The sequence below is a fragment of the Rhinolophus sinicus genome, chromosome 8 (genome assembly GCF_057876585.1).
Source record: "Rhinolophus sinicus isolate RSI-liver-muscle chromosome 8, RSI-T2T, whole genome shotgun sequence".
Lineage (NCBI taxonomy): Eukaryota > Metazoa > Chordata > Mammalia > Chiroptera > Rhinolophidae > Rhinolophus > Rhinolophus sinicus.
Genome location: NC_142508.1, coordinates 4,954,896 through 4,981,976, shown reverse-complemented (window position 1 = coordinate 4,981,976; position 27,081 = coordinate 4,954,896). Strand labels below are relative to the sequence as shown.

The 27,081-nt window shown below is 44.6% G+C and overlaps 1 protein-coding gene across 1 annotated transcript in view; it reads left to right on the top strand.

Moving 5' to 3' along the window:
• CNTNAP2 (contactin associated protein 2) overlaps positions 1-27,081 on the top strand; it is a 1,494,727-nt gene that overhangs the window by 1,330,754 nt on the left and 136,892 nt on the right. Inside the window, exon 18 of the mRNA XM_088799852.1 lies at positions 16,852-17,088. Within this exon, the coding sequence (XP_088655978.1) occupies positions 16,852-17,088 (237 nt within the window). The remainder of the gene's footprint in view (positions 1-16,851; positions 17,089-27,081) is intronic.

Below are 27,081 nucleotides of genomic sequence, written 5' to 3'. Positions count from 1 at the left end.
TTCACGCCCTCCTACAGACCCCATCTCCAACTGCCTCGTTTCTTCTTCCCCAAAATCCTGACCTAAAATGCCATCATTTTAATCCACAAGCCCCGAAGGAAAGCTCACATGCATAAATGCCCCCTCGACATCCCAAAATCGCTACAATTACTTGACTTACCGGCCACCAGGCCACCAAGCCGCAGGGCCAGTCACTTCCTCACAGTCAGCCAAGAAAGCAAGTGAGTGTCCATCTGAAAGCATCACGCCACACAACTGGCACGTGGCAGAGCTGCCCCAGCACTCCATCGGGGTTCTGGAGAAGGACGGGCTGTGATGCAAAGTGGGAACAGGCTGGCAGTCGTTCTGGGCTCAGCACACAAAGTGGGGTCTAAGGAAAGGGCCACCCCTGCCCACTGCCTGTGTGAGCAAGGCCAGGTTCACAGCTGCTCTTCCAAGGAACTGAAAAAGCAGGGAGGCTACAGTTCTCCTCCCTCTACGTCTGATACATAATTAGAAGCTGTCATCAAAAGAGGGCTGGCACGGGTCTTTTGGAACTAATGAGAATCCAGCTAGGATTCTGGTTGAGTCCAAAAGTAACAAATACATTTAAAAATGAAAAGTGACATGGGAAGAAAGAAGCAGTGGCTGGTATTCATCCAAAAAGCGCAGGGAACTTCCTCATGTGTTTGATCCAACGTGCGTGACAGGCATAGGACAAGCTCCTGGGGCCCAGCAGAGCTACCCAGACCCCTCAGTGACCTGTAGCCTCAGCAGCCCAGATATTCAGACCTAGTCATTTTGGCAGCCGTGGGCCGGATTTTTCTCAGTGGTTGGAAAACAGCAGAGATACTCAAGGTCATTATCTAAGCATGAACAGTGCCAGGCTGGCTTGAGCCAAAGCCCTTCATGGCCCAGAGACATGGCCGAGGGTTCAAGTCCTGGACGCTAAGGCAGCAGGGACTGGGCTGTGAGGAAGCAGGGTGTCTGCTGGGCCCTCAGCCTGGAGGCAGCGACCAGCCCAGGACCTGGGCAGGGAGTTGGCGTGTGTGAGACATGGAAGAGAGGTAGGCCAGCTCTTCAGAGTGGCTGGCTGGTGTGGAGGGTAAGTCGCAGCCAGCGTCACCTACCCAGGCCGGAGCGTGTAACTGTTCTCAGCAGTAAAAGACAAGGTCAGAGTTCAGGAGAGCTGGAGGCTGCTTCAGGAAGCTTCAGGAAGAAGTCAGGCTCCTAAGCGGCTCCTGGAGAGAGAAGGTTAGGTCAGCTAAACTAATGACAGAGGTCCAGGCTCAACTCGATTGGCTCCGGCCTCTTCACAAATCTCTCTGGAGTTTAAAGGAAGCCATCGCTCTGGAGCAAGGTGTCACCCAAAGGGGGTTGGAAAGTCATCGTCATGCCTTCAGGATCTTCTGTGCTGCACAGGAGGCCTGGTCGGTGACTTAAGGAAGAGGCCCCATCTTCAGGGCGACTCAGATGCTGATGGGAAGCAGGGAAGCCTGTGCCCTCCTCTTCTCTGGCAGTCTGTCTCTTGGGGAACTTCTTCTCCTGGGTGGTAACTTCAGTTTATGGAAGGTTTGAGGTTGATTAAATGGATTTACAAGCGAATGCAGACCAGAGTGCTCTGACCGGTCTCTGAGCTGCTTGGCCAGCAGCCCCGTGAAACAGCCCACGTCCCCAAACACGATAATGAGCTGCTCCTTGTACCCTCCAGGTTCCAAAAGCACGAGTGGACTGTTCCCTTTGCGATCTGAAACGCAATCCTATTGAGACAGGGAAGAGGAAATCAGTGTTTGCATGCAAGGGGAGAAAATGGAATTCTAGTCCTGAGGTACATGCAACTCTGTGTATGAAAAAAATTTTACCATAAAAATATACAATCCAAATTGCAGGAATGAAAACACAGAAAATATGTGTTTTACTTTTTTAATTATTTAATTTTTTTTTTTCAATTTTCTGCAAACTTAACTTAGTAGCAACAACATAAATGTTGGCTGACGTCCTGGATGATACTTCACGGCTACGTGCTTCGTGCTTTAATTACCTCACTGAATAGATGCAAGTACTGGGTGAAGTGGCCCCTGTTAACTAATTCCCATCTTATTCTCACAACGAGGAAAGTAAAGCTAAAGTTTCAAGGTCATGCAGCTAGTAAGCAACAGAGCTGGGATTTGATCCCAGACAATCTGATTCCAGAGACCCAGCTCTTAACCATTCATCTGATCAAAGCGCACACTGCCTGGCACTTAACACAGGCAAGGAAGGTTCATTCAAGGCGCCTGCTCTGTGGGGAGAGGCCACAGCTCAGGCTGAGCCCACCTCTGCTGAAACAGAGCAAGAGAGTTTTTGTTTTCTGTTTTGAAGTTGTGGCAAAGTACTCACTGTGGGAGTTTTCAGAGCTGAGGTAGGAGGGACAACGTAGGCCATCAGTATTTGCTAACTGACTTCACCCAGGAGGTAGTTTTACAGCCCTGCAGAAGTGAGGCTCCCACCCCCCACCCCCCACCCCTACCCCACGGGGGGCGAGAAGATGGGGGGGAATGGAGAAGTGGAGCCAGTATCTCCCTTGATGTTTTCATCTCAAAGAGATGACTCCAGGTCCTGGAGAAAGACCTTCCTGGGTTGTAAAACTGGCAAAAGACTTTTTTAAAGAGTGACATCTCAAAAGGGCAGAGAAGAACTTACAGTTTTTCTCAAGGAAACGCCCTAAGAATAGGGAAGGCAGGGGTCTAGGTCTGGAAGCAGCCTGTCTGAAGTGTAGTCAAGCTGAGGGGACTGTTAAGCCACCGTGATCAGTCTGCACCAGGGTCCCTTCTCCGAGGCGATACTGTGGCCCACAGGGAATTTGGGAAAGTGTGGGGGCACTGGGGTGCTACCTTCATCTACCGGCTGTAGACAAACCTTTCTACAATGCACAGGAGAATCTGTCCCTATGAAGACTAGTGCACCCCAAATGGTAGCAGCACCCCATGAGGAAACACTGCTCTAAGTTACGGCATCTACAGTAGGAGCCGAGGCCAGACTGGGCATGTCGGTCCTGGTAGGAGTTCTGTGGATCCCAGGGTCACAGTGGCCAAGGTCAAGGTGGGGCAAAGGAGCAAGGTCGAACTCTGACACAGAGGCTTTGAAATGACAAGCGAGTGTTGGGCACAAGCTCTCTTGGCAGGAAATGAGACTCCTCCCTAGGAGGAAATACGCTGGGTTTTCTTTTTGGCTCTTTTGTTGGTAAACCCTTCACAAAGGTTGTCAAAGTCAACACGGATCTCTCTAGAGCTGTGTCCAGAACACATTCATGGTCTTCTTTCCATGATCCCTCGGCAGCATCGCCCACACCCTCCTTCCTGAAATGCTTTCTTCTCTTGGATTCCATGGCTGTGAACTCACCCGCTTTCCCTCCAACCGCACCGGCCACAACTTCAGTCTCTCCTGTGAAGTCCCTTCCTCTCCCTGACCACTAAATGTTAACGCGTCACAGAGTTTCCCTTCTTCTCCAACCATGTGTTTCCCTGCGCCGTCTTATCTACTCCAATGGCTTCCATACTATGTAGGTGCCAACAACTCTGAAATCGAAATCTCCAGGCCTCACTTCTTTCAGGAACTCTGCGTCCGCTTGTCAAACTCTCTGCTTGGCATCTCAACCTGGATGTCTACTGGGCATCTCAGAGTCACCACGACAGGAGAGAACTCTGATGCCTACCCTAACCCCCCCCCATCTCAGTACATGATAAAACCATCCACCCATTTTTGCTTGAGTCCAGAGCATGGACTTACCCTTGATTTCCTGTCTCCCTCATTACTGTCCACCCATCAGTAGTAGCTCTGGGGACTCTGCCTTCGACTCTGTGTTCTCAGTGCCTCATCCACCGCTCTCTGTTGCCACAGGTCCCACTCTAGTCAAAGCTGCACTTGTTTCTTGCTTGGACCCTTGCAGCTGGCCTCCTCCCTGGTCTGCAGAGTCTTGGTATGTTCCGTGAATACTCCAGGCTTACTCCTGCTTTAGAGTATCTGCACTGACTGTACCCTCTGCCTGCAACACGTCCCCAGGTGGACACAGCTGGCCGTTTCTTGTCATTCATATCCCAGCTTCAGTTATCTCCTCGGCGAGGCCTTCTGCACCCACTCAATCTACAGTAGCCAGTAATTTATTGTTATGCATTCTCCTTAGACCTGGCAATTTTTTTCCACTTATTTTTGTGTCCTCCCCCTAGAAGGTAAGCTACCAGGCAACAGAGATCTGGAAGAAAACTGTAGTGGTTGCCCAATGACTGTTTGCTGAGCAAGCACTCGAATGAATGCGTAAGTGAAATGTTTATGTCCCTTCTGATATCTTATTACTTCTCTGAGTCAATCGTCATATTCACACTTAGAGCATCCCATTTCCAAAGCAAGAAGGTATTTTTTCCTTACAAACTTTCCCCAAAAATCCTTTTCTCAGAATGTGATGATATTTGCCATCTTTGGAAATCTCTTTTTCACTAGGTGCTGCAGACTGAAATCAAGCATGACAGAAGCCTTAAAAAAAAAGAATCACAGAGAAAGAATTTTATGAAAGACAGCTTCTCAGATCAGTCAAGGCCCTAAATATAGTTTTCAGTCTCCTTCTCCAAGATTGAGGTCTCGCCTGTTGGGCAGGAGCTGAGATGCTAGTGGGGACCCTTAATGCAGAGCTTCTGCCTCAGCCCTTATAGCTAACTACCCGCTGTTGTGTTCTCTCCCAGACAGAGGTAGGGAGTGATATCATGATTACAAACCCCTGCGAGAAGTACAGAAACAAAATAAAATGAGTTGCTAGATAAAATCTGTTATAGTAAAAACAAATCAGTATATGAAATCAATAAACTATCCACTAAGCAAAGATCCAAATAAAACCCAGAAGCCTCTCCGTGAAAGCTTGTTCCCACCAGGGCAACCAGATTGCTTCACTTCTCAGCTTGACCACCAGGAGGCCCCTACTGAGTCAGCTGAGCCGTTCTCGGGAGAAAGACCCCCTCACCCGCCCCACCTGCCCCACCTCAGCTGAAGGATGGCCCTTCCCGACTCAGAGTTACCAACATGTTTTTCCCACCCTTTGCCCTATTACGGTCAAAACTAATTAACTTTTGCAACTGCAGCTGTCTGTTTTACAGTTAGCGTTTTAACATATTAAGGAAGTTATGACAGACAATTTACCCTTTTTTCATATACTCCCAGCATAATCAAATTGACAGGGTACTTTTAACATCTTTTGAGCCTTCAACGAAAAGACAGTCTGGTAATTAACTATTTCCACAGAGGCTGAACGACTTGTGTCTGGTGTTGGGTATGGTGTTTGGATCTTGTTTAAATGTGTCTCTTATCATAACACTGACTCTTTTAGAAATCCGGTTTGAGAGGTTAGATGTGTAGAAACTTTCAGAGAGATTTGGAACCTAAAAAAGGAGCCGGTCCTACTTACTGCTCACCTTTTGTGTGAGACAGCTCCCAGGCCACGAGCAGACGTGCTTCCGGGGCTCCCTGGGCCTTCCCTGCCGGTTTTCCCCTGACAACTGGAATGATCTGATCTAGAGAAAACATTTTAATATAAAGGCACCAGTACTGAGAAATCAGTACGGAAAAATATTTTTTTCAGCAAATGTATCAAATAATTTCTCATATAGCTTTGTTACTCTTTCGAAAGGAGTCTACTAAACGCCACGATAATAAATGGCAACTGTCCCATGAAAAAGATTGTAATGGAAGAAATTAGTATCCGTGACACAAGAGTAGAGGAAGGATGGGTCCTCCCAGCTCCACAGTCCCCCCCTGTGATACTCTAAGGGAGTGAGAGAAAAGAGACCCACTTTCATTGGCTCAAATAAACAGAATTGTTTCCCGCCAAGTGCCTCTGGCTTTCCCCTCTTCTTTCATCAGCCTCAGTTTTTCGAGGTCCCCTGGGTGTCACCTGGCATGGGACTCACTCTTCATTCTATGGTCCTGTTGTCACGTCCTGGCAGTACTCCTCACTCATTTTAATTTCCCTTTATAATTTGCCCTGTTTAGCACCATTCCCAATTCCATTCTCCCCCCATCGCTGGGACCCAACCGAATGTACTTTTTGGGCGGCCTTCTAGTCCCACCCATTATATATTTGTTCAACGTATATGTTTGTTCTGCGAAATTCATGGTATTGCCTTCAACATGTCAGTTATATAAATGGTATCGCACTGCAATCTCAGTCTGTGTTTTACTCTTTCACTCAGGCTTATGTTTTTAAGATCTGTCTGTAGCTCTGTGATCGTTATGTATGTAGTGTCCCATTATGTGTGTCTCCATGCCTCGTGTATTCCATCTTCTAACGATGCATTTGGGTTTCTCCAAACTCTTAGCTACCACGAGCAATGCTTCAGTGAATGTATTTAGGCCCATCCCCCTGTTACCTGAATGAGGGTTTCTCGCACGTGTGTGTGTGTGTGTGTGTGTGTGTGTGTGTGTGTGTTTCCAGGAGAATTACTGAGTCATAGGGAATCTGCACACTTAATTCACTGAGTACTGCTTGTCCAATCCGTTTCTGACTGTAAATCTCAAACTCTGTTGGTTGATGACCTATTTTTACCAATAGTTCTATCATTGTTAGCTTTCTATAATTTGAGGCTATTTTGCTAGTTAGACATATTCATTATCTTTTGGATTTATTGTTCCGTATACCAGTATGTAGTTTCCATCTTTATTCCCTACGATGGTTTTCATCGCACAGTTTTGTTTCTGCTCTTAAAACTACTATGCAGTCCTTCTTGTTAATATTTGCCTGGTGTTTTGTATGGTGTTTGTATCCTGTTTCAATGTGTCTCAGCATAATGCTGTGTCTTTTAGAAATCTAATTTGAGACTCTCTGTCTTTTATTCATTTATTTTTAACTACTGTTACATTAGGGTATGTTTCTGCCATCTTACCTTGTGTTTTCAATTTTCCGTATTTCATTTGTTTCCCCACCCAACCACCCCCCATCTATTTCCATTGATTAAATTGGATATTAGTCTACTGATTTGGAAGCTGTACATTCTACTGTAATTCCTCTGGCAACCACCCCAACTCATTAAGACTCATACTTATGCTATTTTTCTCTGTCATCCACGAAAACAAATCAATATCTCTGTTCTCCTTCTGAATAAGACTAGAGGCCGAGCTCACGGACCCCCTTCCCCACCTCAGCACCTGCCATCTTGATATCATCTATAGTTTTAATTGTAGAATCTTATGGATATATTTATTTTTAATTGCTTGTTAGAAAACATTAATATTTACTATGTTTTTCTTTCTACTTACTCGTATTTCCCGTGCCTTATCTCCTCTTGGATTCTTTTCCCTTTTTACTCCAGAGCAATTTTTCTAAGACTTCGGGGAATCCTTTGAGACTTTGCATGCCCTGCAACTGCCTTTAGCAGTTCCCATATTCACACCCACACTCGTTTATAGCCCGTGTTACAGTTGAGAAGTCTGGCGTCAGTTACGTTCTCACTCATGAATCTCTCCTTCCCCTTTAATAGTTCTTAGCTTCCTTGTAATATGGGGGCTGTTAGCATTTGGGGGGGCCAGTCTGGGAAAACCCATGTTGCCCTGCTCAGAATAATGTTTTACATGAGTAATGTAAAATATCACAAATTACAAAAGAAGCCAAATATACTGAAATTACGTTATCAAAACATTAAAACAACAAGCATGTGATACAGTAATAATATATTCAATGCGTTACTCATGTTTTACATAGCAAGATCTAGTATCAGGTTAATAACTACCATCATTTCAAGTTTACCATGATCATAAGTGATGTTTCAAAAAATCTAAAACTGTAATATCATATGAATATATCTATGACTTTCTGTTAGCGACAGTGTTACAGGTACTGCTAATACTACTGAGATGTTTTTTAACTCCTAATTGAAGCAAATGCTAAATTCTTTCAGAGGTGAGTGAAAAGGAACAGGTAAGGTTTATCCCACCCATGTTCTCAAGCCTCCTGACTCTCGTATGTGAACACCTGGGGTCGCGGACCTCAGGTTAAGAACCACAGCTGTAGGTGTAGGTGGGGTTGCTTCCTTATCTACTCTGTGTCGCACTTTCTGAGCCCTTCAGTCTATGGTCTGATAGTGTTTATTGTGGAAAATTCTGAGTCATTATTGTTTTCAAACAGTTCCTTCTCTGTGTCTGCTGTTCCTGATGAGGTTATTATGGCACAACTGTTGACACGTCTAGCATCCATGGTTCTTTACGTGCCTTTCATTCTTTTAATTATTTTATCCTTTTCTGTTGCATTTGGGGAGGATTTATTAACCCAACCCTCCAATCCACGAACATGGTCTGTCTGTTCTAGTCTTCATTCCCTCCATGGAAACCTCTGCTTCAACAATTACAGGTTTTCTTTTGATTCTCAGTATCTCCAAACAATCCTTCTTCATCGTGTTTCCACTACCACAAAGGTATGACGAGGTTAACCTTGCTGCTACGTCGTGTCAGCACAATAATTAAGATGCCTATTCGGTTCATTCTCTGCATTTCTGCTCTCTCACCTTCTGGCTCTCCTACAGAGGTTGTGCCGTTGTTCTTCCTTCATAGCATTTGCCCTCCTCTGAGGTCTGTCACTTCTCCTCATGAGCTTGCTCTCATTCCCGACAGGACCAAATGCGTTCTCTACCACCATCCGCCTCAGGGGAGAAGCAAACACTCGGGCCTGAGCTGTGCTCCTTGTGGAGGGTTAAGGTTGTGCAGAAAACCTTTGCCTCACGATGTGGAACCGCTAGTTCCCATCTGTCTCTGTCTCAGTCCCTTCCTGTTTCCACCTGCCTCGTGTCCCCACACACAACTTCAAAACGCCTTCTTGCCACCCAGGCAGGGGCTGCCATCTCTGCTCTAATTGATTCATAAACCAGTGGTGTATCTTCACCTGCTAACCTAGTCTCTCCCTGATAAGTGTCCCATTACCACATTGAAAGGTCTGTTGCAAAAACCACCCAATCAAATAGCCCTTTGCTGTCTTCTCTTTTCCTGGCCTCCCCCCATTACTTGACGTGTCTCACCACACTTCATGGCAGCCTGGCCTCAGAACAGCCCACTGCTCAGCCCTCAGCCTCTCTGCTAACCCCTCTCCTCCCCCCGCTTCTCTTTTTCTTCCGCCCTCTGGTCTTGGAAACCTCATACATCCTGGAAGGCTGCTCATCAGAGCTGTGCTGGTCCCTCCCAGGCCCGAAACCCAGCCTTGACCTGGGACTAACATTTGCAAAGGCTTGTTTGAAGTCTGGAGTTTGGAAGTGAGAGAACAAGGTGACAGGTGGCTGATAGCACTGGGGATTCCTGAGGCTGGAGGAAAAGGGAATGGATGTGGTTGTTTAAAAAATAAAGGCTTTTAAAGACAGATTAGAGAGAGAGAGAGAGAGAGAGAGAGAGAGAGAGAGAGAGAGAGAGAGAGAGAGAGAGAGAGAGAGAGAGAGAGAGAGAGAGAGAGAGAGAGAGAGAGAGAGAGAGAGAGAGAGAGAGAGAGAGAGAGAGAATATGAACATGGGGACAGAGAAGACATGAGCTATCTTAAGCTCAGCAGAAAGAAGGTGCTATTTTGCTCCAAAGATGAGCAGAATTCAACACATAATAGGAACAATAACACACACATGTTTGTAAAAGATATATGTGGACAGAGTTCTAAGCTGACGTATTCAAAATTTGGGTTTGCATTGACGTTTACTAAAATAACTATTAAAAATTTAAATTTTGGATCTGGGCTGAACCTGGTGGCTTAACACTGTAGTCTCTCTGTCCCCACTTCTGTGAGGGACTCGGCACGATGAGACTTGCTACAGAGCAGTGGCCCTCTGCCGTGCTGCTGTCACACCAAGTGTAGGGGACGATCGGCCACCCACCCTCACGGGCCAACGTGTGTAACTGCTTTGCAGTGTTTGGCTCTTGCACCAGGGGAAAAAACAGCTTCAACAGCGGCATCTAAGAAGCATCTCCTCCTTGGTGCCCTAGAGATCAGCCCGGATATTCGTGTCCCCGGCTCTGAGCGGTGAGCACGGCGTTCCTCTTTCAGCGTCCGCCATCCTCGTGGCTTCAGGGAAAGCGTTCTGCCAAGCCATGAATGACGTAGCTCAGATACTCATCACTCCGTCAGCAATTTCCACACTGACGCACAGCGATGCCTCGAAACATGTCACATGTAGAAGAAAGAATCTCTTGCGATGCAAACCCACAAGGCAGGATGGCAGTGACAGCATAGCACCAGGGCAGGCTTAAAGCCTGATGGCCTGAGCATGAATCCTGGCCCTTTACTCGCTGTGTGACAAATCAGCTCTCTTGGTCTTAGTTTTCTCACCTGTAAAATGGGCATAATATCTATCTCTGAGAGTTAAAACATGTAAAGTTTGGAATAGTACCTGATACAGTTAATTAATATTAGCTTTGAGATAGCAGTGTTGTAGCATGCTTGCCCTGCCACCATAACCTCTAGGACTCACTCAGACCTCTTAGCACCATCTCCATCACAGAAAAAGTCCATTTAGACACTTACAAGTGCTTTCTGCTATCAGAAACCCAGTATTCCCTCAGCCTCTCTGTGGAAGTTTTCTTCTAGTTTAAATAGTTTGGATTCCTATGTTTCGTATGTCCTTTACTTCAAAGACTTAAGAAAATCTATGCAGTGATAATGAACTAAAAAAAAAAAAAATCCATCCTATTGAGTGAAGTTATGAATGAGCACTCATGAGCATTGTCTGAAAAAGCAATTCTCCAAGCCCCCGCTTGCTGAGTACATGGAAGCTTTTTCATAGATCCCTTCCAATATGTAGCTGGCAGAGGCAGCCCTGATCAATACTTGTCCATCACGCAGCTCTGTACTACTGAGCAGCCGTGACCATTCTCAGGTCCTCAGCTTGACCGGATAACTGGGTTTTTATTTTACACTCCTGTACTGATACCACAGGGGTTTTTTATGGGTTCAAGTTACCAGTCAAAACCTAAGAGAGAATGGCAACACATAGAACAGGAGATGGAACAGGTATAGTACCTGCAACTCTGGGAGGCCCAGCGATCCAACCACACAACTGCTTTGGCCCCACTCCCACCCACCCCCCACCTGCACGGGCCAGATGTGGCTGCCATGGAGAAGACCAAGGTCTGGTGGGTCACTTGCTCCCAGAGAAATCACACCTCTATTTCCCGCCAATCTTTTCCTACCATTCCTGTCATAGGTGTCAGACCTCCCTGCCATGTCCCAGCTCCATTAATCTGGATATGGTTGCACACAGCAGACAAGATGAGAAAACACCCATCCTAACCCCGTATCTCCCAAGAACACAGAAGAGGGACTCCCAGGTCAGTCTCTCAGGCAGCCGGGACCAGCCCACACTTGATGGTAACCCATTATCCGTTGTCATAATCTGCTTGGGCTGCCACACTCAACACTGAGCGGCTTACACAACAGAAATCTATTTTCTCACAGTTCTGGAGACTGGAAGTCCAAGATCCAGGTGCTGGCAGGGTTAGTTTCTCCTGAGGCCACTGTCTCTGGCTTACAGACGCTGCCTTCTCACTGTGTCCGCACGTGGCCATTTTTCTGTATGTGCTCATCCCGTTGTTGCTTCCTCTTCTTATAAAGACACCAGTTTATTAGATGAGAGCCCCACACTTATGACCTCATTTTACCTGAATTCCCCCTTTCAAAGCCCCACCTCCAAATACAGTCAAATTGGGTGAGGTCTTCAATTTATGAATTTGGGGGACGGGGGGATAGGCGCACTTGTGATACCTCTAATATCAGACTTGTGTACACTCATCTGAGCCATATTTAATGTATTCTGTGTGCTTCTGTAGAATTCTGTTTATACTGAATAATAGTAATAATACAAACAACAGCTATCATAACTGAGTACTAGTACAAAGGGGTGTAGCATCACCTATTATTAATATGCTCCTGCAAGGCGCATATGGTCATGCCAGTTTTATACATAAGGAGACCAAGGACCCAGAAGGAGCTGGGGAAACCACACGCAGTCAGCAGCCAAGCCAATATACAAGAGTAGATCTTACCACCACAGTTCCTGCTTTCCTCCCCCCTGTTGGATGCCTCTCGTATGTCAAACTGCACCTTACACCGCAGGCTATTTGCGATTCTACTTCTTTTAACCGTCAGGCAAGAATGTAGCTCCTCCATTTTTCTAGAAGTGCCTTTCCCAGCACCTCACATGCGTGACCTGATGGGTGGCCTTGTTTTTCGGAGCTCCCTCCTCCCTCTCCTCCTCCCTGCTGCCCCCACCTGCAGGGCATTGCTCTTCCCTCTTTATCATGGATCCCTCTTCCCAGCAATAAGCTGGCGGATACTCTGAGACTTTCCCAGTGGGTCTATCAAATTCATAACCTCCCCCATTCCACCTGACCCCACGGAACCCTGCCCGGCTTTTCTCCCCTTCTAGCACACAATATACTCGACTTGTTTATTGTTACGTTTCCCTCTCCCTCTGCAAGAAGGTAAGGTCTACAAGAGCAAAGATTTTGGTGTGTTTTGCTTCTCACACTTCCTTCCAAATGCCTGGACAAGGCCTGGCGCCCAGTAGGCATGAAATCATATTTATTGAAGGGGTAAATTAGATTCCATGTGTGTGAGCTTTGGTGTAATACCTGACTGTGGAGAATGAGTGGCCAGTCTCTCTGGGCAAATGTGCTACGGAACCCGACGTAGCTCCATAGAAAACATTAAGCTCTGAGTTTGAGAGCAGTGTGTTTTTTTATCATTCCTCTCACCCATGACTTTCAGGTTTAATTTAATACCTGATTATGTTGCCCCAATCTTCTGTGCGTTTGATGGTTGTATTATTCATTATGGGTAGTTACAGCATTTTCATAATTAATCTTTAATTACAATATTTGAATAGCATTTCACATGACAATGATTTACAAATTAAGCCTGCATCTCACCTAAGATAATTATCACAGGTCTGATAAATGTGCGTGGAGCCTTTGCATGGCAGGGGGTCTCTCCAGTGACAGTGTGTTGATTTTCTAATTATCAAAGGTTAAGTAGCATTTTCGCTTGCAGACCTACAATTTCAGCTTATGACATCAGTCATCAAGAAAGATATCTATAAAGCACATGAGCTGAACTCAAATAATTATCACTGGTTGTAGTGAATTAACATCTTTTGCATAATATATAACAACCATTTTCAAGACAAAAGATTTTTCTTCATATCGACTAGATCAGTGAAAGCACTTTCCAACTCACTGATCAATTTAATAAATCAGAGGCCAGCTAAGTAAGAAAAGAGAATAATTTATTTAGTTTTCCTTTAGAGAGAGAGAAATGGCATCCCACTTACCTGCTTCATAAATTAGGAAGAGCGAGTACAAAACTTTAATGAAGGCAACAAATACAAATTAGACTGCAGTCATCTACCACGGTCAGTTACAAGAAGGAGGGGGTAACGCCAGGCAGCAGTGCAAAAAAGCAAACGAAAGAGGGAAGGAAATGCAGGAGGAATTGAGAGCGGTTTACTGAAATACAGAGATGGAGACCCATGAGCACAGAGGCAGAGGTTGTGCATCGTGGACCAGAGAAATTCAGAGCTGGAAGGAAGGAATCAGAGACATCATCTAGTTCAACCGCCTTTTTTTTATGGAAAAACTGATGGGGAGAGAGATTAAGTGATTTTATGAATCCCACACAACTGACCCAGAACAGTCAACTGGCCTGATAGGGAGAGATAGATATACACACAAAGGCAGGAAGAAAGGTAAGTATAGAACCTCAGAAAGACCCAGGACCAGAAAGAATCAAAGACAGAGAGGCAGAGAGACAGAAAAATCTGCCCCCTCTAACCCTTAAGGAACGAAGCCTGTATACATAAATAATTTTATATATCTATATATTTTTTTACCTTAATGATATAGTAAAAGTATGATCCAGTCTAGATTTATTTGCTCTGCCAGTTGACCCTTTTTAAATCTGATTTTTTGTAATATTAATATTTATTTAAGGAGTCTTTTAAAAGTCTTTTCTTCAAACTCTCAACTATTGCTGAGATCCATTAAATATGAATTATTTCCAAATTAAAATACATTCCAGATAGATTAAAACATTAGAATGTTAAGAGAAGTAAAACCGTAAAAGTGCTGGAAGAAAATATAGTTGAATTATTATATTACTTTGAATTGGAGAAGTCCTTTATAATTCTAATACTAAAGGCAGAAATCACACAAATAAAATGGACAGCCATGACTACATAAAACTTAAAAACTTTCATAGGGAAAAAGAAACATCATTCCATCAATTCCCACCAATTCCACCAAATAAGTTAACAGATACAAACTGGAAGGATGTCGTTGTCAAATTTATAGCAAAGAGTGGAAGCCCAAAATATATTTTCCATCGATAAGAAATATACCTTCTCCTGTTCCCTCCAAAAAGCAAAGGACAGAAGCAAAAAACAAGAATTGGGAAAACATAAAAATCATTCCAATGCCAGTGTTTAAAACAATGCAAATTCAAGCCATGAACTCTTTTTTTTCTCCCTTTAGCCTATAAATTCAAAAGGATCCAGCTGAGTATTAGAATTGGTGTGGAGAAGGCGGGACTCTCGTACTCCACTGGTGAAGTATTAGGTTGGTGCAGAAGTAGTTGCGGTTTAGAAGGTTAAAAATAATGGCAAAAACCTCAATTACTTTTGCACCGACCTAATACAAATTGATAAATTCTTCTTAGAGGAAAATGTATCTCAAACGCCTTTAAAATGTACATGCCCTTGTCCCCAGTAATTACGCTTCTAAGAGGAAAAACTGGAAAGGAAAAACAAAGGTTTTTACAGGGATATTTATTACAGTATCGCGTAAGAGGGAAACTGAAAGAAGCATGGACATCCAACAGTCGTGAAAGGGTAAACTAAGTTACAGTGCCTGCGGAGTGAGCTATGACAAAGATGTCGACAAGGCATTGTAGTTACTCATCGATGCTGTAGAAAATGTCTCGGGATATATTAAGTGCAGAAAGCAAATTGCAAAACAATGTGTATATCATGATCCCATTTCTCCCTTTGTTTTATGTTTTACACACGTGGGCACTCATAGATAAAAGTAGAAAAGGCTATTTGTTCAGTGTAAGTATGTAGTTATATCTGAGTAGCATTACAGAGTCTCTTTTTCATTTTGCTTATCAGCATATTTATGCTTTCCACAATGGAAAACTATTACATTTGTAGTAAGGAAGAGAGAGATCTAAAAACAATGATTTTTAAATTTCAGCATATTTTGATAGAATGTAATAGTCTAATTGACTTGTGATGAAAACCTGAATGGCTAGGCATTTATTGAGCAAAAGGCCTTTGGAAGTCCCTTATTGCAAAAACAAAAGCCATTGTTGCTAAAAGGACAGAAGCCAAACTGAAATTTTAACACATAAAGGGTGACTCATGGATTGAAATTGTTCCAAATCATAGCAAAGGCCCAATTTCTCTTCGGCACAGACATATGAGGCTGAGCTGACGAGCAGATTGCAAAGTGGGAAATCCTTCAGAGTGATTGTTTTTAATACCTCCTCTGCCATCTACTGTCCCATAGCTTTGATCAAAAAGGGCATTGGACTGCCTTCAATTAATCCTCTGTTCAAATATTTTATTAGAAAAATAATCCCTGGAGAATTATTACTCAGGTCTATGTGCTACCCAATAGGAGAACTGCAGGACTTGGGTTTAGAAAGATAATTGAATGCCTCATTTGTCATTTCACGGCTGCGGATTTCCAGGCACAAGCAAACGCTAATCCATCTCTGCGCCACCAGCTTTTGATCCACCAGCCCTGTCTCATGAGTCTGCTACATTGTACACTTTTATCCAAATAATAGAATAAGGAGTCAGAGTCAATCCCCAGACTACCAGCTTTACCCAAACTCTCACAATCCTATTGAATCCGTTTCTGAAGACATCCAAACCATGACAACTGTGTGGTCCTGACCCTGAAGTTCTTCTCTGGGACGGTCTGTTGGCATAGAACAGAATGTGTGGCCACAGGCTGTGTGAAGTAAAACAGATTTGACGAAACGATGCCGCTTCCAACCTCTGAGTCCTTGAGCAAACTCTTCACTTCTCTAAGCCTCAGTTTTCTCATCCTTGCTAGGTTATTTTATTTACTTTCCAGAAAAGTTGTTATTCTAAAAGAGATGTTAATATTTTTGTGCTCATGAACCTCCATCTAACTCTGACTTAGAAAAGCACAGTGAACTTGGTGTTGGTCTGATGTATCTTGCAATGGCATTTAGACAAAAGCAATGAAATCTAACCCGACCTGTAATAAATGTGGGGTGGTTCACTTCTGTGTGAAATTATCAATTCCAGTTTCCATCCGCACCAGACAAGAAGCCCTGGGAATCCTGAACGTGAACTTAAAAGGAACGCATTTCACGAGACATGAATGAGGCCTTACAGTCACATTTCACATGGACTTGAGCCTCCCATCTTATGGACTTGTTAACTGCGTTAAAATATTCACGTCCCTCTGCCTTTTTATATTTCTTTCAATAGATACCGGTATGGAACTGAATGCCGTGAGGATTAAAGAGCAAACAACCCAGCGATTTCTATAAACTTCTTTGCTACAGGAAGCCAGATAAGACTTCCAAAACGGCTTACACAATCTTTGTGCATCTCCAAACATTTTATTTCTGTTGCAAATGTACTGCATCTCAGAAGACAGCATCTTTTAATTAAGCATTATAGCCTGAGGGGGGAAAGCTTCAAGTTTTTCTAGGAGGCAAGACCAAGTTGAAAGTGAGAATGCTAGCTGCACATGGCCGTCCCATCTCCTACCACACCTGTTCAAGGTTTGATGAATGCAAAACGGGCCATAGCAGAGATTATGCCGTCTGAGCTCCATGCCTTCTGTCATTCCCAGGTGGTGCCGGAGGCCAGCAGGGCTTCCTGGGCTGCATCCGCTCCCTGAGGATGAATGGGGTGACGTTGGACCTGGAGGAAAGAGCAAAGGTCACTTCTGGGTTCAAATCCGGATGCTCAGGCCACTGCACCAGTTACGGGACAAACTGCGAGAATGGAGGCAAATGCATCGAGAAATACCATGGCTACTCCTGTGACTGCTCCAGCACAGCGTACGATGGAACCTTCTGCAACAAAGGTAAGCAGGACCTGTTTCTGGTCATTTCTACACATCATTGACTTAATGAGTTTTCAGCCATATACAAGTGTACCTTTATTCTGAGGGTACGCTGTCCATATTCTTCCCCATCATTCCCTCATTCCCTTCCATCAGTCCCTAATTTTTGTTGCGTAGTAAGAAGAGATGAGAGAAGCTTTGAGAGTGGTGCAGAATGTCCCCCCAATTCCACCAAATAAACTGTGCCCTGGGTAGCGCATTACAAAGCAAATAGCCATGTCACACCTTAACGGTGAGTGGCAGAGTAAGCGGCCCTTGCGAGGGGACTTGAGCCTGACCCTCCGCTTAAGGATGTCATGGGGCGTGAGCACACTGTCTCAGCAGAGTGCAGCCACCCCACCCGCTAGGGGGCTGGATTCCAGCTCGACTCCCAAGGAAGCCTCTTTGGCCAGTGATGCCATTGTCATCATTGTTACTCTTGTAATTGATGACTCTTGTCATCATTGTTACTCTTGCACAGGGCCTCGCGATACTGCAGGAATAAATACTGATATACCATGTCTGTTTGGTCAGGTCTGTTTGCGGGAGTCCAGTCTTGAATAATTCTTTGAATCCCCGATAAGTTCTGCAGAGCCCGTCAGCAGGCTCCAAGAGCCCAGTGCATATGGGTATTGTCATTCTGGATGTATCTAATACCTGGGAAGACATTCACTCAGCTGCTCTGTGTCTTCATTTCCCATATGTAAACAAGAGGGCTGGGGAGAGGCAGAGCTGGCACTCTTCCCGAGCTACGGTTGAAATGCGTGTAAATCACTCTTCTCTTTCTAAATGAATGTATAGAGTTTTCTGTAAATGTTGGTGCACCTCTTAATAAGCAGCTTTGCCTAAGTAGCCAATTCATTCTGTCGTGAATACATGGAGGGTTGTTTTGCTGGCATTAGCCACACAGGATACCACACAGAAGGAGGAATGATTCCATAACTTTCTCTGTACATCCAGGCTACTGCCTGGCGGTGCTGTCATGTGAGCATAGAAAGTAGGTCAGACAGCATCTGAGGACTGAGCATGAGACCACAAGATGGAAAGGAGCCCCATGGCTGAATGACACCATTGCACATTCATGGTGCCTCTTCCTGCTCAGAACAACGTGGGTCTATGATTTTCCTGTGGGGGACAAAGGGATGGGTTTGCAGAACACATTAATTCCGTACTTGTAGAAATGACAGTCCTGCAATTACCATCCATTGTGCTTGATGCTAATTTAATGCAGTCATTCCATTGCCAAAGTGATGTCTGAATGCAATCAAGTTAGCGCTAATGCCTGAGCGATTCCACTATGTACATAAGTACCAACTCAAAGAAAATCACAAGCCCCTTGTTTTTGGAGACTTAGGTTAAACACAGTGGCTCATCCCGGACCTCTGGGGGTTAACAGGCAATAGTCACAAATGGAAAGGCAGCTTCGCCAGTGCTGGGGAGAGAGTCAGTGAAGCCCGTTTATTTCCTTTGACCTTATCTCAAAGGGTTTACACAAAAGACACCGAAATATTCCCTTAATATCTGTTTAGCATTTGACTCAGTTATTGGCTCGAGCCAAAAAGAGTAAAATTGAAACCTGCAAAACGTATTTGGAAAGTATTGTGGGCATCCTTCCGAGTCTGGACAAGGATCTTTGTGACTTGGGGACAATGACAGTTGTTGCTGGTTGAGAGGAGTCATGACCTTCCAGGCAAGCTTGTACACAGACAGGGGACCTGCCCTCTGAGGCCTCCAGCCAGGTGCCCCCTCTGTCTGGGTCTCGCCTCCCAGGCAGCCTGCTGTTAGCACAGCACTTCCTGTGACATCGTCACAGTGGGACTGCAGCCAACACCTCAGCCTCCAGGAAGAGCGGCCACGGTCACTCCCCAAAGAATGAGCTGGCGGAAGTCCGTGGTGGGCCTTCCTTGAATGGCACAGGTCTGTGCTTTCGGGGGTGGAATTAGTGTTCACGATAGTCTGTTACGTGAATAAAGCAGGTCCGTACACATCATGCACAGCCTGATTTGTTTATATAAAATCAAACACACACACGTGCGCACACACAGGCACACACAGGCACGGGAAGCAATCTGTGAGAAAACACACCAAGATATTCACTGTGATTATTTTTAGGAGACGCACTGGTACTGAAATTACCAGTATTTATTTTCATTTCCTTCTTTGCTACATTCTCTAATCTCTACTCAATGATGTCTCACCTCTAACTTCCTCTTGAAATAGAGTGCCCATTTTTTTCACAAGCCTCCAAAGCAATCCCCCTTCAGATGGGCTTTGGAAGGTCTGCCTTGGTGGGGCCGTTTATGAAAATAAAAAACTTGCAACACTCGTGTCACACTCAGCCATGTGAGAGTTCACAGCAGGACAGGCATGGGACCAGACATAGCAAGGGGACATACCAGCCCGGTCTCTCCCCTGTGTGGATTAGTCATCCAGGGGAATGGTGGCAAATGGCCCACTCTACACAAAATATGTCTCTCTCTCCCTCTGCTACATTTAGGTGTGAACTGTATTCCTCTATTGATTTATTTAACAAACATTCACTGAGTACCTAATGTGCCTGAGAACCTTGAATGTGTATTTGAGTCTGACTGCACTGAAATTTTGGAAACATTTCCATGGTTTGTAGAGGCAAAATCAGGAACATCTAGAGTTCGCGAAAGAAGTAGATGTGAGTTCCCTGTCATCCCGGCTGCTGAAAACAGTTCCTCATTATGGTCCCTTCCCTAAGCCAAGTTTTTGAAAGTTCATCAAGAGGCACAAAAACATATTCTAATTCACTTGTCTGCACATTTTTTTCCTACAAAAATGTTCATGTCCATCTGCCGAACCAGAATTGCAGTTGAGAAATACACATCTTTCAAAACTCCGAAACCATTTTCTGAGTTTAGGAAGTTCTGTTTTCTTCGCAAACATTCATTTGTTTGCTTTCAGATAAAGGCCACGTTTAGAAAGTCCAAGGTCAGAGGACTGTAGAGTGAGTACGAGTGGTGAGTGGATGGTTCAATTGTTCCCACCATTTATCGCCGTCCATATGCACACCACCCTCCTGTGGCCCAGCGAGGTCTCCACACTCCCTACGAGCATCGTGACAGTCACCACCATTTTATGCTCTGTATTATTAATGTGGTAGGAGACACTGTGTAAGGCCAATTCAAGTCCCTGCACAGAAAATGGACGAGGGAAATAGATGTGGGTTTGAGTCCAACTTCCTCACTTGCGGGTTGTGTAACCTGGAGCAAATTGCTTAACTCCATTTGGCCTCCTGCTCAGAAATATTTAATACCTACTCCTTAATTCCACCGTGAGACTCCCTTGGAATAATGGGAACTAATTTCCCAATAGAGAACCTGGCACACATCCATCAAACAGCAGATGTCACTTTCAATCTCAACACCCCTTCTCTTTTGTATGTGCGTTTTTGTTTTTACTTTAAATCATGTCAGTCTTTAATCCTTCTCTAAAAGCTTTAAATGTCAGATGCCCAGCTGGCATCACTTCAATTACCCCTGAGTACTGGACTGCCACTTTGCTACTTAGGAGCAACGGCAGTATTAAAAAATGTCAACTCTACTTCATTATGGTCCCAGCAATAATATTCTGAAGGTGAAAAGGTCGTCTCCAATATCTAAACCATAATGGACTGAAGAATATACATATTTTTCAGAAGACATTAATTGGAGACACCAGTCACTGCCTCCCAGGGGTCCTGCCCAGCCGTGCCATTTCAGGCACATAATATCCGTCCTTGTCAACAGCCAGCTTGGGTCACCTTAGCACCTGCTGCATCCCTTCCTAATACAAAGCCCATCAGGACACAGGAAAGCATTGGAAGACTTCAGGACTCTGTTTTGCTAGAAGGAGACCTCAGACTCAAGTCCAAGGTAGACCTCTAAAGGACAGAGAATTCCCCATCTTGCCTCCTGGAGGCGGTTTGTCCAAAGCGCTCTGAAGACTGCACAAATTCGCTGCTCCATGGTTCCGGGTCTGGCACAGGGGTCAGCGTAAATCCATAAGCCACCCTTTTAGAGCAGGTTTGAAGTCTTTTAGGGAAAATTAATTTTAAAATGTTACAAACAAGTGAGAGAGAGAAAGAAGAAAAATACTGGAGTTCTGCCTCTTAGAACTTCATCGCTATATGAAACTAGTTAAGGTGTTGGTGACAATGGCCATTTTTTCTCAGCTCTCTGGACCCAGCCTTGATTCCAGCTTGGAGGCGAGTTTCCCACCAGCAGCAGAGATGCTTCTCCCAGGCTTTTTTTTTTTTTTTTTTTTCCCCATTTCCAGCTGGAACAGGAGGCTTCTTAGGTTTGGATGAAGCCCCAAAGGGACAAGAATAGCATTCCTTTTCCTCTGAGCGTGTTATTCAAGAAGGGATAATATTCCTTCTCTTTTAATATATTTCTGAATCTTCAGATCCTAGGATGCAACTTAAAAATATCATGGAAACATAGGATGATAATCTGATTAAAACCTGGAAAAAAAAAAGAAAAGGAAATATGTATGAACAGAAGTCCATACACACTTATGGATGAAACAAAATACTTTTGACTTGATTTCAAAAATTCAAACTGCAGAGACAGCCGGCAAGTTCCGGTGACCACATTATAGACATTTGTGGTGGTAAAATCAGGCCTGGGGTTTCTTTGGGAAAAGTAAAACCTAGTCAATTAACTTTCCCAGAGGAAGGGATTTAAAAATCAGGGAGTGAAAGCAAGCCCTGTATAAAACACTAGATTAATAACAGAGGACAAGATTTGTGGACTTGCTTTGGATGTAAGAGAAGTAACATTTTCTCAGGGTGATGCCATTTCCTGATACCCACCAGGGTTTGGACCTTTTTTGGATGCAACTGACTTTTTTCCCCCCCTTTGCGTGTTTTAGTGGAGTGTTTTGTGAAATGTTTTTATCCCTCATATTCTTCAGCAATAATCCCAACTCTAACTAATGTGCAGTGTACAAAACTGACACTCTATCATCATTTCCCACATATTAGCTCCAGGATTTCAGCTGAAACTCTGCTTTTTTTTTTCTTTCATGAACGAACCTAAAAGGAATCAGTCTAATAAATTGTCCAGAGGGTTTTGCTTTGAAATTACCCACATCTTGGGCTCCCCAGCAAGCACATCCATTCACCAGGGTCCACAGTGCCCTTGAGCACGTCATCACGTCCTCACGTCTACATGACGTCATCACGTCTAGTGACGTCCTCACGTCTAGGGACGTCCTCACGTCTAGGGACGTCCTCACGTCTAGGGACGTCATCACGTCGACAGGTCATTAAAGAGCTGCCTCCACCCACAGCCTTTCTCTGCCGGAAGCTCCGGCCTTAGCAGTTGGGCTCCTTGTAAACCTTCCGGGCGACAGGAAATTTACTTTCTTAAATGATCAGGCCTCTCGAAAGTTCTTAATCTGCCCGTTTTGTGCATCAACCTGGCTTTGACCTCAGTCACATATGTTTTTTTTTTCCTTTATTGATCCCAATCGATTGTAATAGTGGTTGAGTTCAATAAACAGGTCTTTTCCTTTTTCTCTCCGGTTAAGACCCAGCCCTACGGGGAGCGAAATGATCGGGGCGCTCTGAGCTCCCTGCGCGGCCCCTCCCGCGGCCTGTGACGTGCGGGATCTGCGTGTGCGCGTGCGGCTGGGCACGCGGTGCGTATGGTGCGTCACTGCACGTGACATGTGCTCAGCTTGACTCCTCCTCACGCTCCCAAGCGATGAGCGCGCTGAGCACGAGGCGGCTTCTCATCTTCACGCTCTGCAGGCAAAGAGGCTCAGTCGCGTTCAATTCCTGGCGGGGACACCTCACGTCTGCGTTCTGCAGAAATGAAGTCAGCCCACGGGGCTTGATATTTAATAATTTACTCATATCCACTGGCCAGACGTCGAGGGAACTGTGGGGACAGTCACCGAAAGCCTGCTGTGCGGGGAGAAGGCGCTTGACGATGAGGGAGGCCGGATAAATGCGACGAGGATGACGTGGCGATGGCCCAGCTGCACTGTGACGGGACAGCGCGACCAAGTGCGGACAGAAACCTGGGTGCGCGACCAACTGACGGCGCTGACAGCAGAGCTGCTCAGTGTCGTGTGGCCGCGAGGAACCGGCTGCCTCTCATTCTGGGGGACGGCGTCTGACGGGGGAGAAGGCCCTTTAGAAACATTTGTGACGCGTGACCCTCAAGTCTGAAGAGTCGAGGAGGCCTGTGGCCCTCAGCGTGACAGGAGTGAAAGCCGCTGAAAGGCAGGTTGTTAAAACCTAGAGACAGCGTTTCAAACACATCCCAATCTTGAAAAATCATCCCTGGAATCATGCAGTTCATCTTTACAGGAAATGTTGGTTTGCTTGTGAAATTACAAAATTACGTTGCTTTGGAAAATTAATAGTGGACACAATATTTTAGGATTTAGACCAGTTTCACTCTTTTTTGATTTATGCCCCACCAGCCGTGGCTGGGAAAACACACACACACACACACACACACACACACACACACACACGGAGGGAGGGAGGGAGGGAGGGAGGGGGAGAGAGAGAGAGACAAAGTTGAATTGGACCTTACAGGTCTCAGCTAACAAGATATTTCTTTGTATTTTTACGGCATCACGCATATACCACAACGATGGTTTTGTGTTAATAGCGCAGAAGACCTTTCTCTCCAAATATATAAAGTGAGGAATGAAACAAGGGACGTGGGGAGTCCACCCACATAAATTCTTCTGACTTGAGAGACCCCTGTAGACCACTTTCTAACAAAGAAGGTGATCTGCTGGGTAAAGACAGGCCCTGCCCTGTGCATTTTTCTCATTGATGAGACTCGTGCTTTGAATTACTGATGGATGGCTGCTGAAGGATTGCGCTGTCTCTGCGCTGGTCCAGAGACGGCGCTGTAAGTCAGGCTCCTCTGATGACGGAAACTCAAACACCCAAACAAAACATGGCCATTACCGAAGTAAATCTCTAGGTCCACTTTTACGAGGAGCTAGGAGGGCAGACACCGTTGGTCAGCTTCCGCGTCCCTCACGTTGTTGCACAGTGGCTGGATTCCACAGCTGTGAGCTCCTGGCTTTGGTGCAGCCCAAGGATCTTCATTCCCCCTGCACAGTAATGCCCTGATCGCAGCATGAACTTTCTTTCCTCTGGCCGAGGTGTACTGTAAAAACTAGGCACAAATGAAATATTTATCCTCTAGACAAGAGTCAAAGAGTTCACAAGCCAGCAAGACACAGACAGCAAACAGATTAGAATCCTGGGTGGGTGTCTTAGTCCAGTCAAGCTTCTATAACAAAATATCACAGATATTTTGTGGTGGCTTCTAAACAACAGACACTTATTTCTCACAGTTCTGGAGGCTGGGAGTCCCAGATTAGGGCGCCAGCATTTTCGGGTGAGGGTTCTCTTCTGGCCACAGACTGTATCCTCACACAGCAGAGGGAGCTGGGAAGCTCTGTGGGGTCTCTCTTATAAGGGCACTTGTCCCACGCATGGGGGCTCCACCCTCATGGACTTGAGAGACCCCTGTAGTGACCTAATCACCTGCCAAAGGCCCCACATCCTGACACTACCACTTTGGGGGTCAGGATTCCAACATGTGAATTTGGGGGGGACACAAACAGCAAGATCATAGTAGTAGCCTCCCTTTTTATAAAAACAAACCATACAAGCAAATATCTGCCCTGCCCAGCTTCTCCCCTTCCTATTACCAACCTCACCCTCACCCCAGCGTGCACGCATGCCACACAAACACGCACACACACTGCACACACTACCAAAGCTGCTCACTACCATTACTTTGCATGGAATAACTGACATTTTTTAAATTATACTATTAGAGAATCTGTGAGTTCAGAAGGAAGAAAATGTGAAAGAGTAGGAATAGTTTAAGGAATGCACTTGGAAGCTAGCCACGCTCCATCCAAAATGATTTCCTAGTTGTTTACTTTCTTTCCCGTGGCCTGAGATTCTACCAGCACCACTGGAATTAGCAGGAGTGGGTCTAGGAGGAGAGCGGCCAACTGAATGTGGATTGAGTGATTGGGGTTGAGTCCTTATGGAGCCAGGTGTAATTTAGGAGTAAAGAAGGCGTTGGACAAGTTTTCAGGAGATGATTACTGTGACTTCCGAGGGGACAGAGAGTGGAGGAGCTTTAGAAGAGGCTGGGAGGGGCATGTTCGGAGTGGGGAGGCAGTCTACGCTACCCTCCTTCTTTCATGGTCTGCGTGAGGCCAGCCCTGCACCAGGAAAGAGAGGGGAAACTTATCCTCTCTTCTTCCAGCAGTTCCCCTTGCCACTAAGATCGAGAATCCAGGCTAATTGTATTAGTACTATAATTTAGTTACATTACCCAATAAATAATCTTTAGTTATTGACCTACGTTAGAATATTGTACTGTAGGAAAATGTATTCCAAATTCCGAAAATCAATTTATGCTATTATAATTACTATGTATCATTCCGTACATAGTATTAGCATATATAGCATAAACATTTCTCCTTGAAACCACTTGGTCTTCATACCCATCATTTAAAAAGACTACTTAATATTCCATCCAGTGGATTTACCAAAATTTATTTAACCTAAGTATCTCACAGTAGGGAAATGGCAATTTCTGTTTCTGCTCTTGAAATTGTTTCCAATTTTTTACTGTAAATAATGCCACCATAAATGTTTTCGTAAATGGCATTTCAGTATTTTACATCATTTACTTGGGATGGACTGCCACGTGTGGCGAGGTGGAGTTAGAGGGTTTAAATGTTGATGGCTTTTCATGTGTGGAGCCAGCCTTGATTCCTTGAAATGCAGTGCCGCGGTACATGCCGTACGTGAGAAGGGCCACTTCTCAGGACGCAGCCAGCAGTGTCTTTTTGTTTACTTCATCGTTGCAAAACTAATAGCAAAAAAAATGGTTATCATTTAGTTTGCACTTCTTTAATTACTGGAGAACGAAGAATTCAAAAGAAAAGTCTGGCAAGGCTGATGGGTCGCTGAGAAAGGGCCACTCAAAAATGCTGCCGAGAGCCTGCACAGGTCCTATTCATTAAGAATGAAATCAACTTCCGAGTTCAAAAGTTCCATTAGCTGATGTCCCAGAGTGGGTGGAATGGAGATTCTAATTGACACTAACAGTCGTGAGAAGACTGTGCAGAAAACAACTTTTGGAGGTCAATTAGATAATCTATCCAAATGGAACCTATGTATATTCTATTTGACCCAGTAATTATACTCAAGGAATCTATCCTAGAGAAATAATAGTGTTATAGAAATATATACTCACAAGAATAGTCATAACAAAACCTTTGATAATGAAATGTAGAGGAAAATTATATATCCATCCGTAGAGGAATTACAATTTAATTATGGTACATAGCCATTAGAAAGAATGAGATAGATATATTTACTCATGCAGGAAACTATCCATATTACATCATTAAGCTTAAAAAGGCAGACATATAAAGTATGATTGTGTTTATATTAAAAATCCAGGCATGCATGTATGTGTTATAATATACACCATACACACACACACACACACACACACACACACACACACGACTGTTTTATTTTGAAGTTTATCAGAATTTCTTGATGTAGAACCCGGTTTTCCTATAATGACTCTCTAATTGTTTGAGATTATTTATCCACACATGGATGATTCCTTGAAAAAAATGCAATGTAAGACCTTTGATGTATTGTGTAATCCTAAAACTATATATTAAAACAGAAACAAGACAAAGAGCCTTTAAAAAGTCTGACGCAATACACAAAAAAGGTCACCCAACAAGAAAAATTCTCTTTAGAACAATTCTTTTAAATCCTAGAAACAAAGCCAAAAATGTCAATCCATTCTTTTTAACATTTTTCACAGCAACACAACAGCCAATGTACAGAATAAGTTGGAATTCAAACAATCTAACCTACTGCCGGTGACAGAACGTGTCTCGTTCAGGGCAAAGATTTATTTTTCCGATCATAGCAAT